Source organism: Oratosquilla oratoria, chromosome 37, assembly GCF_046742065.1.
Source record: "Oratosquilla oratoria isolate Oo_2021 chromosome 37, ASM4674206v1, whole genome shotgun sequence".
Lineage (NCBI taxonomy): Eukaryota > Metazoa > Arthropoda > Malacostraca > Stomatopoda > Squillidae > Oratosquilla > Oratosquilla oratoria.
In genome coordinates, this window is record NC_134813.1 from 3,522,735 (window position 1) to 3,535,701 (window position 12,967).

At 41.1% G+C, this 12,967-nt stretch overlaps 1 protein-coding gene across 1 annotated transcript in view; it reads right to left on the reverse strand.

Annotated features, from left to right (window-relative positions):
• Positions 1-1,523: 1,523 nt before the first annotated feature.
• The window catches only part of LOC143019506 (uncharacterized), a gene marked incomplete at its 5' end in the record, with an annotated part of 315,665 nt that continues 304,221 nt past the window's right edge, over positions 1,524-12,967 (reverse strand). The window contains 3 exons of the mRNA XM_076175179.1: positions 1,524-5,744; positions 6,519-6,664; positions 12,949-12,967. The exon at positions 12,949-12,967 is cut by the window's right edge and continues 123 nt beyond it. Coding sequence (XP_076031294.1) covers positions 5,616-5,744; positions 6,519-6,664; positions 12,949-12,967 — 294 coding nt within the window. The remainder of the gene's footprint in view (positions 5,745-6,518; positions 6,665-12,948) is intronic.

Here is a 12,967-nt window from a genome sequence, read left to right on the forward strand (position 1 = left end):
CTATCCATCTCATCCTCGGTTGTCTCCTCAAGTTCACTTCATACACCTCTGCCTTCCACACCTGTTTTACTAATCTTTCTTAACTTGTTCTTTTCATGTGTCTGAACCATCCCAATATTTTTTCATCACCCCTATCTACCATCCCTTTTCTAACCCCACTCTCCTTATCACCTCCTTGCCCTTAGCATTACTCTGTTTGCTTTAAAATGACCGTTTGTTAATAATTCATTCATTAGGATCATATAATATATGCGATATCAAATAGATCATATATATCTGTATTATAATACATACATTTGATCTTATCAAATAGATTATTAACAAACAGCTAGGGTAATTTTAAAGCAAACATGGTAACGTTAAGGGCAAATTTAGGGTAAAATAGGCAACTCATCCTAGCAGCACTAGATCCATAACTGCTTTTGAAGCATCTTGCCATGTCTGTTGGTCCTGTGCCACCTCCTTCCATTCACTTGGTCCCATTCTACATAAGGAGGAATTTATCTATATACCAAGGGCTTTTTTTCCCTTACCAGGGAGGTAGCCAAATCAAAACACATACCCACTCCCACCCACTTCATTCCCACCCAGCACCCTTTCCTCCCTCTCACCTTAGCTCCATATGGACGACAGGTCATTCTTGTATCCCGCCCAATGCCCTTGGTCAGAAGCAATGGAGCAAGACACAGTACATCTGCAGCATGGCCGCTTTACTTAATCAGTGACCCCCATCTCTGTCCCTTCATACAGAAAAAAAGAGAGGATGGGGAGAGATCCCTTCAGGCTGCATCAAATATCATTCATGCATAACCACTCCCTAACCCCTACCCCATCCCTTCCTTGCATCACAACATTACCTATACACAGCCATTCTCCACTCATCACTATCTCCCTTCCTTGCTCAACACCCCTTTCACCCCATCCATCTCATCCTCAGTCGCCCCCTCAAGTTTACTCCATCCACCTCTGCTTCCCATACCTCTATGCAAGACAAAAAAAAGTCAGTTCACAGACCATGACACAAATGTTGATAGTGGAACAAATCCTATTAACTTTGCTAAATACAATGGGCAAACCCTTTTTCTTGCAGATCCCTACCTTATACAGTACTGCTTCTTAATCTCAACAGTGATATACACTACTGCAAGTAATTTCTTCCATGTTCACCTCTTCCTTGTGGTCTCTTTCCTAAAATAACTTGGAATGAGGTCTATTAATGTACCAAAGGTTTCTTCCCTTTACAAGGAAGGTAGCTAGCCTAGGCATGCACCCACCCTCACCCATTTGCTCCCCTTTCATAAGTTAGTTCCTTGTGGATGAAGGGTCATCCCTGTTTCCTGCCCACTCCCCAGGTCAGTAGCAATACAGCAAGATACAGCACATACAGAGCAGGGCCTCATGGCTTTTGCTGTGGATGTGATATGTTGTGCTGTTTGAGGTAAATGATAGAGGGTGATGGACTCATGATACCAACACCATGAGCAAGGATATAATAAACATGGAAGGACAAAATCAAAGAAACATAACAGTATAAAAATGTATTCCAGTCAATTACTTGGTACAGACTTATGTCTTATACAAAATATACACAAATACAATAATGATGGTCAATGATCATCAGTCATGATTATTACATGTGGTTGATTAGACAACTGATGCCCAACTTACATCGGCATGGTTTTTTATTATTGTGATGCCGAGAGCAATTCTCCAGTCAACAGTGAGACATGTCATATGCATATCCATAACATCTTATGGCCCAACTCTGCTATTAGCAGAATTCTACATTTTGTGGGCTCCTCTAGTGCTATAACATCAATTTCACTTTACAATCAACTGTATTTAATATTTGGACTCAATTCTTATCCATCTAAAGGGGAAAACATTGATGTATAATATGAATAAAACGTAAAATAGCCTATGTATATTATGTCATTCACACACTTGTACACTGTATCACACAGAAGTCTGGCATAATAATTTCAATTCATATATCTCTCTGTTCAACTTGACATTCACAGTCAACATTTATAACAACACTGAACAATGATGCCTTAATCTCACTGATCGAATTCCTATCCTTTGAATCTAATATATTCCTTATATCCAACATTTACAGCACTATACATAATAATCAGCCCCTCTGATACAGTGACACATTACCTAGATTCTACCGCAGCAATTGCCAGATGATTTTCCAATTGGGGTCTGCACTGGTCCACTGTTCCAGTTACCCTCAGATAAATCTTGCCTGGCATGTCCCATGGTCAAATCTATGTTGTGCACCACTACTGAAGAAGAGGCTTAGGTTCTAACAATGGAATCGATCAAGGCACATGCAAATTGATTTAGGAGAGTTGCGCCAATTTCTTTTTTTAACATTTTTATATTTCTCATCAAGCACACAACTTCTGATATGTCGCTTCTTGTATATAACAGCTCAGGGCTACAAGCCATTGAGAACCAAAATTGGGACTGGTGCGATGTGTGTACATAGTCACTTTTTTTTCATTGGTGGTTGCTGTACATTGAACATGCAGTGCATTCAGGTTGGTTAGTCTATGTATAACTACCATTTTATCAATAATGCATATATCTATAACTTGTCTTGCTGCATACCTATTCATGTATATGTAGATGCAGATCAATGTAATGAAGGTATATCTATAATACATACATACATCTACCTATGACACCAATGTATACTGAATTTTTATTTTCTTCATGCTGAAATTATCGCTAAGAGATGGACAGTCACTAGGAATCTCTTCAGATGATTCCTCCCATAAACAACTCTAGATGTTCTGCAAGTACAAATGAAGTAGTTTTATAAAAAAAAGTGAGACAATGGAAGAAACGGACACAGCAACACTGAATACTGTGGTCATGGACTACACAATATAGAAGGATTTCCTTGTGCATAGAGCGCAAGGAGCATTTCCTCATACTGATTCCTCTTGTGCTGTACAGGGAAAACCTTCAATATTGGGAGGGATGGGGAGATAAAACAACTAACAGACTGAAAACTGATGTCACAAAAGGGAGACTGACATTACCTGGAGATAGCTAATGAGAAAGTGAAACTATTATCACAGAGAAGGAACTGATACAAATGGACAACTGCTATTGTGTATGGAAGATAACCAATTTGGAAATAATCTTGAAAAAGGAAGACTCGAGATACATAAGGGAAAAGAAAGGTGTATTCAGAAAGAGGCGGTACTTTTATATCAAAAAGAGAAACCTGATATCACAAACAGGTGGGCAGGCTCCTTTATCAAGTTGGAGCACCACACCACCATAACGACGACGTGAACAGGCCTTTACAATGGAGTCACGGGAGCCATCTGTCTACCAAATGTCTTCTGTGGCTCCTCTTGTAAGGTCTGCACAAGGGATCAACTGTCAGACAACATTGAGGAGAGAAAGACCCGAAGGTCATTCCAACAGACAACACAGGTGAGGGCAAGGAGGTCTCAACAGGTGACCAAAGCCTTGTCTACGGAGGAGTCGACTGTCGACCACTCTTCGGGATGGGAGGCAAGGCGAAAACAAAAAAGACAAAACTTAATAAAGCAGCTGAATAAAAACCAAGCAGGCTCCAAGACAAAACAGATACACTTGCACAAATAATAGCAAGCTGCAAAAGGATCTTTGGAAAAATTCATCAGCAAACCACAAGACAACAGGAAAGGAAATTAGCACAGGCTATATTTTTTTGCAATCACCACAACAGTAACAGCAATTGGGAAAAAGACAACATCCATGTGGAATGTGGTATGTAAAAATTGAGGAACATCTACAACAACAAGTGCAAACTGGAATAAAAAGAGCAAGGTGGAATAACAAGAGCAAGGCGGAATAACAAGAGCAAGCAGTATAACAAGAGCAATGTGGTAAGATGAGAGCACGCACAATGGAAGCCAACTGTGGCAAGTGATTAACCACAGTGTGTGCCAAGTAATGCTGAGAGCAGTGTTTAAAGCGCAACACATCTAGGCTGTTTTTCTTCATTTTCAGTTTGAGAAAACATCTGGTTATTTCTCATGACAAACTGTACCTTAAATATTGGTGTTCACAAAGCAAGGTGAGCTGCACTGTGGTTGGTCACTCCTTGTGAACTGGGGTTGTTACAGCATTGCTGGTGTGGTACATTTCAGAGAAGTTCACTGTTAGGGCAATGCAAGTCCACCTTGCAATCTGACACTTAGAATTCATAACTATGCTTATGAGTATCGCCAGGTTTGATCTATGTCTGGGACTATTGTGAAGCTAAATTCTGCTCCACATTGTACTGCAATGTTCTGCTGGGGGCAATGCATCTTGAACTAGCTGGCAATTTCTGTGGAGCTGTACAGTGCTACAAGCACAGAGCAACACTCATTTTGCAAACTGGCAGCACAGCAAGCAAGAAGCCATTACAGCAATTTATGGGATAGCTTCCACGTCCCTGACCAACATGATGGAGAATGCATCTATTGGATTCTGTAGTTGTTCACTCATTATGGAAAGGGAGGGTGTCTGACTGTCCCATGTGAAGGCAAACAATGTATACTTAGTGCGCAAAAACAATATGTACATATGCATGTGTGTACATGGATGTGCATTTGCATGTATTTACAAATGTGCACAGATAAAGACACACATGACTTGGTTATATAGGGAAAAACAATATATGTCAAGCTTGAGTATTCTTACAAAAACATTTTGTAAAGACACTGAGTTCATGGATTCGAGATCGTCATATACTAATCCAACTGCCAATGAAAACAGCACAGCTATGTAATGTGCATCAGCATCAGCTATATTTGTTTTGATAAGATACTTCAAGCCCCGTGGGACGATAAAGTACTTAATGTAAGTAAGATTTCAAACACTTGCGTAACGACTTGCTCACCACGAATTCCACCTCACTCCATTCATATACCAGCAACCACAGGGAACCTCGCTAAAGCCTCAATACAACAAAGAGCTAATGCACCAAAGTAGCACGTAAACTAAAAGCAACCTCCTCCAAAAATTATTACAATATGAGCTCCTCTTCCGTGGAAAAGCCAACAATACCATCTTCGCTTTTTCATATTCTTAATTCTCAAGCCCTACAAATACCACCAACTGATGCTGTCTCCCAACTCTACAATTCACATACTACCTACCGCTGTCTCATTCCAACTAACATATTCATCCCAAAAGACATCAATAATGTCTTATCAACAATACTTCATAACTTAATCTCCACCAATGCATCATTCAATACCAGTCCTTCTGTATAACTAATTCTGATTTCTCCCTAGAGAAGATGGAGAGTTGCAAGATGGCAGAGGCAGCATCAGAACCAAGATGTCTGTGGTCTTGGGGTGTGCGCCTCATGCTTTGTCAGCATGGCTAAGAAGGAAGCCGATCTACAATAAACCATTGCCGAACTGAGATCTGGGGAAAGTCATCCCTTACATTTGACAAAGACAGTGATTAATGATGACAAGCCAAAGGTGGATTGTTGTTGGCTTCAGGTATCGGGTTGGAATGCACTTCCACCTTTCCAGAACTTCCTAAGCGAAGGAGTCATGGTAGCCTCTCCTGTGGGTGTTGTGCCAGAAGATCCCTTGGGCTGGATCCTAGAAACGATCTTTGGGCAACGTCGACATCTCGGACTCTTGCAGGAACTGGATCTCCTGGAGGTCCATGAACTTCTCTTGGTCTTTGATGTGAGCATAGTTGGCAGCCAGACACATCAAGTAGTGAATCTGGAAAAGAAAGGTACCATCAGGGGTTGAGCATATATAACGTCAACTTTAAAACATACAAAATACGAGTAAGGCTTTGCTTTTAAGCTTAAAACATTGAACTTTCACCTTTCGGGCGTGCATCATAGGTGGTCTACCTCTGCAGTATTAGGGATGGTGCAAAACCTGCAGAACATCAAAAACGTGTGGGGCTTTCCCTGCACCTGATCAATACATTCAGTTACTTTTCACCTTTAACTACCATAACATGATTATCCCAAGTAAATTGGCTGAACTAAATTGTAAGAAATTTTCATCTTAGACATATACCAAATATACCATTATCTTAAATACATGCCCAAAGGTCTTTTACCCTGATAAGGCGCGAGGATGGGGGGTCAAGTCAAAGAATCCACACACTCTGCAGATTAAAATCAGGATCAGATATTCGGTGCCCTAATTACATTTGTGTGTATTTACCTAGTTGTATTTTACGGGAAGGGGAGCTATGCGCGTGGAAGCCCGTCTTCATATCTCGTTTTATCTAGACTGTTTTTAAATTCGTGTATCGTTTTTGCACACACCACATTCTCATCTAACTTGTGTGTGTGTGTGTGTGTGTGTGCGTGTGTGTGTGTGTGTGCGTGTGTGTGTGTGTGTGCGTGTGTGCGCGCGCGCGCGGTAGTAGGAGCATATCTTCCTCTTTTACGTTCGATTAAGCTCCCGGCTAGTGATTTTAATCAGCAGCTGGCAACCCCCAATGGGAGGTAACATAACGTTCGTGGATTCACTTACGAGTGAAAGGATGACGAGGAAGGCCGAGACGGAGGCCAGGATGAACATAACCTCTGCGTTGTTGACGAAGTCCTTGCAGAACTGCTTCTTCTCGCCAGTGCACACCCGCATATCCTCCTCGAGCGTGCTCGACGGGAACAAGAAACCTGCCAAAGAGGGCAACTACGTGCAGTCTCTGTCATGTTTTTTTTTGGGGGGGGAGGGGGCGTAACTTAGGGCTGTATCTTACATTAATACTAAAAAATCATATCTCCATTGGCACAGGCTGTACATACAAAAATAATTTTCTATTATTACTGACTGCTCAGAGGAAGAACACAAGAAAAGAAAAAGAAAAGGGGGAGAGGGAATAAAATAAAGGTGTACATCCTACCAGCGCTATCTTCCCTTCATTTCCACTGGACGTAGCTTGACTTTTTAAGGCGACCATAAATATGTCCAATACCCTCATTTTCCGATAAATACTAATGCTAACAATAGCGACATTAAGAACAATATTAATAGCAAAAACACTATAGCCTCATTTAACCCTGTCATTGCTTCTAATACATTATACGTTTGTTCTGAGTGCAGCCAAGCGATTCTATCCGGTGGTATATATTTTTGCTCCTAGTAAATTCAAACACTTGTCACCCCCTCTAGGTACCCGTTTTCTTTAAAGGCCTCTCAACGACCGACAAAATGTTATGATGCTTACTTAGTTTACTTATGCTGTCGTAATAATAAGTTTATTTGTCATTGAATCAATATACATGAGGTGCAGATAATGAAAAAAAAACCCCACATAGTTCGAAATAACAATTACAATTGCCGAGGATAACACAAAAAAGCATGTAAGCATATTTCCATTGTGGTCCTCATTAGACTTTCTACACGTTACACATACAACATACGTAGGGGTTAGGTGACCAGAGACAATGAGTAATACCAATCAGTATACATATGACACATAAACATTAATATATATTTGCTAATACTACTAAAATGTTCGTAACACGTAGGATATTGAAACCAAAACTTGAGCACCATCACAATAAGGAACATTGCATTATCATGCATCAGGAACAACAAAATATTGCTAAAAGGTGCCAAAACAATATGAGTGAGTATCAGATCAATGTAGTGCCATTAATTATATACTACATTATTCTACAGCTGTAGCAGCAAGAGTAGGACAATAAAGGGGGGGTTCCATCCCAGGGTAAGAGTGAATATCAAGTATCACGGGATAGAAGGTAGCAGGCCATCAACAATATCAACATGTTAGAGTGAATGCTACATGGCAGCTTGGGTCACCTATTAATTCCAAAATATACCTGTATCTCAGGACGGAGTGGGCAATTACACATTAGTTTGAGTGCCAGAAAGTATTACATTATAACCTAAAGTACCAGAAGTTGGGTACAGTGGACCAGTACTCGTATGAGTAAAACAACAAGGAGCTCGAGGGAAAGGTCCAATTACCTTGTTGCCTGGTACCCTGATTCAGGAGGCTTGTATTATGTTCAGATCATAACTGTTCTCGGACCATACCTGAGACATATACTATACTATGACAAACAAAACAAAGGTGGGAACCAGTTTTGAACATCATTGTTATACTAAGCTAAACCTCTGAAGGACAAGGGGTCAGAATAGTTACGAGGGAACGCAGATTTGTATGGTATTACTCATGGAGTCTGGTACCCCTCACTAGGCTAGTAGTACATAAGATCAAGTTAATTACTATTTTTTTTCTGTTCTACTAACATCACTATTGCTGTTTTTATAGAATTTGTTTGTTAGCAATATTATGACAAAACGTCCGGATTAATTAATATGGAACTTCAAGAAACGACGGAAACAGTCCCTCAACAACACTGGGCTGCATAAAAAATGCAACATAAATGGCAATATGATTTTCCAGACCAATTTTGCGTGCTGAACACTGTGGTGGTGTTCGTTTTGCTCATGGGGATCTAGTTTTTGTGTTACACAGCATGTATTATAGTGCTAGGTGCATAGGCAGCTAAGTATGAATTACTACTGTGTGTCCGCGTGTGATCATTGACTGTGTCTTATGCTTATTTCTTTTGTTGCAGATTAACTGAAGGATGCCGCAGAGTTGCAAGAACCGCCCTGACTCGTTCTGCTACATATGCGGAGAGTACACACCCTCAAAACAGAAACGCACTATCACGTCTTCAGTAAAACGTCTGTATCGTGCTTACTTTGCCATTGAACTAGGAGATAAGGACAAGCCATGGGCTCCTCACATTGCCTGTATAAACTGTATTTCTGGGTTCAGCCATTGGAGTAAAGGGAAACGTAAGTCAATGCCATTTGGTATACCAATGGTTTGGCGGAAACCGAAAAATCACCATGACGACTGCTACTTCCGTATGGTGAAACCGCTATTGAGGAATGCTAAAAGCATGAAACACATTAAATATCCAAAGATTCTATCAGCTATGCGACCTGTACCACACAGTGATGACGTCCCAGTAGCAATTTGCCTGAGAATGTGCACCGTAGCGGTTCAAATAACTCTTCAATTAGTGACCGTGAAGATGCAGATGTGTATGAAGAGTTTCACTCTACCGGGATCCCTGGGAAAAGCTCTCAGTTGTTTGAACAAAGTGAGCTAGATGACCTTGTTCGAGATCTTGGGCTGTCAAAAGAATCTGCACAATTGCTAGGCTTAAGTTTAGCAGAGAAAAATCTTTTGCGAAGCAGCTTTGCATGGTATAGGTATCGAGAGCAGGAATTTGTGCAGTAGGGGGAAAAAGCCTTTGGTATATGTATGTATGTATGTACTTTACTACGACAGATGACATGGTATATTGCCATGATGATTCAGGTCTTGTGGGACACGTGGACAAGGAATACTATCCTGAAGAATAGAGGCTCTTTATCGATTCCTCTCCAAGGAGTCTGAAAGCCGTGCTACTTTTTAATGGCAAAAAAAGTAGCATCATTATCCATTCCGCATTCCGTCACCCTGAAAGAAACCTACGCTACCCTGTCACTTCTCCTTAAGATACAATATCAGGATCACAAATGGCTTCTTTGTGGTGACTTGAAGGTCCTAAGTATTTTGTTAGGGCAGCAGGGTGGCTACACAAAACATCCATGTTATGCTTGTAGGACAGCCGTGCAGTTTCCGTACACTACCGACAATGCAATGGCCACAACGGACGAACTTTGTACCTGACCGCCATAACGTCAACGACCACTTGTACTAGCGGACAGAGTGCTTCTACCTCCACTTCACTTAAAGCTGGGATTGATGAAGAACTTTGTAAAATCACTTCCGAAAGAAGGAGAAGGGTTTAAGTACTTATCCCACAAATTCCCTTCTGTGATGCTAAAATGAAAGCCGGCATATTTGTTGGACCACAGATTCGTAAGCTTCTTTCAGATACCGGCTTTACTGAAGCTTTAACACTTCATGAAAGAAGTGCTTGGAATAGTTTTAAGTCAGTTGTAACAGGCTTCTCGGGGAACACACAAGCTGATGACTACAAGGAAAAAGTTGGGAACATGCTTCAAGCATATGAGACGGCTGGCGTACGGATGAGCATAAAAATGCATTTCCTCCATAGCCATCTTGACTACTTTCCTGCAAACATGGGTGACTTCAGTGAGGAACAGGGGGAGAGGTTCTATCAAGATATATCCGAAATGGAGCACAGCTATGAAGGCAATTGGAGCGTGACGATGATGGCTGATTTCTGGTGGTCGTTTCAAAGAAGCCGGCAACATTTGCTGATACACCGGCACACAAGATAAAGTCTCGAAAGCGTGCCTTCCAGGAAGAATAGCTGGCCTCAACATTCAAATAGTTTAATACAATTGCGATTTTCGTAAGCAGATATGTACAAGTTTGTATGTGTGTAACGTACATTTACCATGATTTTGTTTCTTCTCAATAAAATAAGATGGCCTGTCAACCTCTATTTGCCTTTACACCTATATAAATGTACAGGAATTTTATAGACCTGGCTCAGACGCATTTCTACATGATAAACTTGAAACGAGAAACTCCCTGAAAAAATGAGAATGATTTCTGGGTTCAGCATGCAAAATTCTAGTGGTAAATGCTAATGACGTCTTTGTTGTATTTTTTTTTATGTAGCCCAATGTAATCTTCGGAGCGACTGGGATGGAACTTCATGGTGTTTAGACTCAAGTCGAGCCGAGAAGGCTCCTCATGCGAGTATAATTTTGTTTTCGAAGATTCATTTGTATAGTTTTAAGACTAAGATGATATAATCACTAATAATGACCCCATTGTGAAAGTCGTAGCATTTTCCAAAAAGATGGTTTCTGAGGTGTTTCTTAAATATTTCTACATTTTCAGCATATTTTAATTGACTAGGGAATTGACCGATTTATTTCTATCCAAGACCAAGATTTTTTATTTCATTTAATTTCATTTGAAATATTGCAGATCATAATCGTTAAAAATGCTTAGACTGACATTGAGTAATTCAAAAAGTCACAATAAAAGTTATGTATTTCTAGTGGGCTGAAATTCTAAAACGGTTACAGATGAAATTACTATCACCAAGTACCAACATGGAGGCAGTTGAAAATGATACCATGATATTATCACCTCTGCTCAATCGTTACAACTGCCAATGGATGTCACAATTTTTGAAATCGTGACACCCAGCACGCTGTCTCCCCTTCTCATTTTGTCTCGTCTGATTTCTCACCGTTTCGGCCCTTCATTCCCTATACTCGGGGGAATTACCAGAGTCCTTAAGACTTCTAGTAGCTACATCCTGTCCTTTCTCCTCCTCTTTATCCTCTTCAACTGTCGTGCAATTTTTGACAATCAATTTCAGTGCCTTAACGAAGGGAGAGACTTTTAATTATCTAGAAACACCCCCCCCCTTTAGATTCGTGTTCCCATAGCCAAGCTCAACGGTTTTCGCGCCCAAACAAAGCGCCCAAACACACCCCCTCCCCCCCTGCGCGCTGCCACATATTTGTTTTAAGCTAGGCAATTAGAATAATTAGGATTGTATCTAACACGCTCGTGAACAGTGTCTACCTCATGGAACAATTGGAACTGTGTCACCTCCCACATGAACATTATTCGTAGTACCCTTCACAACTAGGGACGGAGACGTAGAACTATTGGCAACGTCGGAAGCCGGCTAGCGGGCATTTTGACCTGACATCCCGCAGGATACAGGTCAGTCTAAGCATCGAGTTCATCAAAGGAGGTCGGACCGCTCATTCTCGGAAGTCCAATCGTGTCCTTTCCTCCCTCATGTGACTGTTGGGGATTTTCATCCTTGAGAGCCAATCGAGTGTCGATTATTTGGGTACAAACCCCTCACGCAAGAACTCTAAGAGTGCAGTGCGATTGACCGGGACTACGTCGGTGAAGTGACTTGCAAGCCCATCTCAGCGCCCGCCCAGGCCGTCACCCCCCGCCCCCACCAAAAGCGGAGCAGCGCCGGTCGGAGCTCAGCAGGAGACCACGCTAATTGAAGACGTCTCCACAAGCAAGACACATATTAAGTACAGATACTTTAACAATTTCATAAGCTAGGAACGCGCGCAGGGAATAGATAGGATGTATGTATGAAAGCCAACTGTTAAAACCCTTATTTAATGTCAAGTAACATATTTCTAGTGTTTAATTATTTAATTCATTAAAACTCACAATAGGAGTTCTGGTTTTCATTAGCCTAGGACGGTTCACTTAATGAGTTGTCCCATCATACTCCTCCCCCCCTCTTTGATCTTACTCTCACGCTTGCCTTGGAGGGAAGGCGAGTGGTCCCGAGATGTGATACAAATCGCCTGGACTTCGGTTCCCCAACTGCAGCTATCTTCCCCCTCCCTTCATCAATCACTTAAGGTACGTGTTACCCACACCACCTCATCTACCACCTTCTTCCACTGTCCAGGAATTTGCGTCAATGGATGCTTGATATTGGAATACCATGAAAATAATAATATTGATAATAACAACAACAATAACAACAATAATGACTACCGTTAATTACATTGTTGAAGTTTGTGCAAGAATATTTTGTTACCGTTGGCCATTCGGCTTGAACTCGGACAAAACCCTTCATTCATTGGAACACCTCAGCAAAGCGATTTGCACCGCGACAGTAATTATAACATATATACAAAGAAATCATCTGCATTATTTCATACGACGTAGTGTAACATAAGTGACAATAACACTTGAAAAATGGTAATCGTTTTCATACATTGCTGCAATACCCCATAAAAGTTAGCAAAAAGAAATCTTAAAATTATGCGCAAACATTTCTGCCACACACGGATACCAACCCTTCCGAAATGTCAGTCGTGTTTGAACTTTTCGCAAGTAGCGGACCATTAAATTTTTCTATGCAACTGTACTGACAGGTAACACAACACACGCATGCGCGCGCGCACGCACGCACACAAAACTTACTGAATTGATTGTAGTCAAT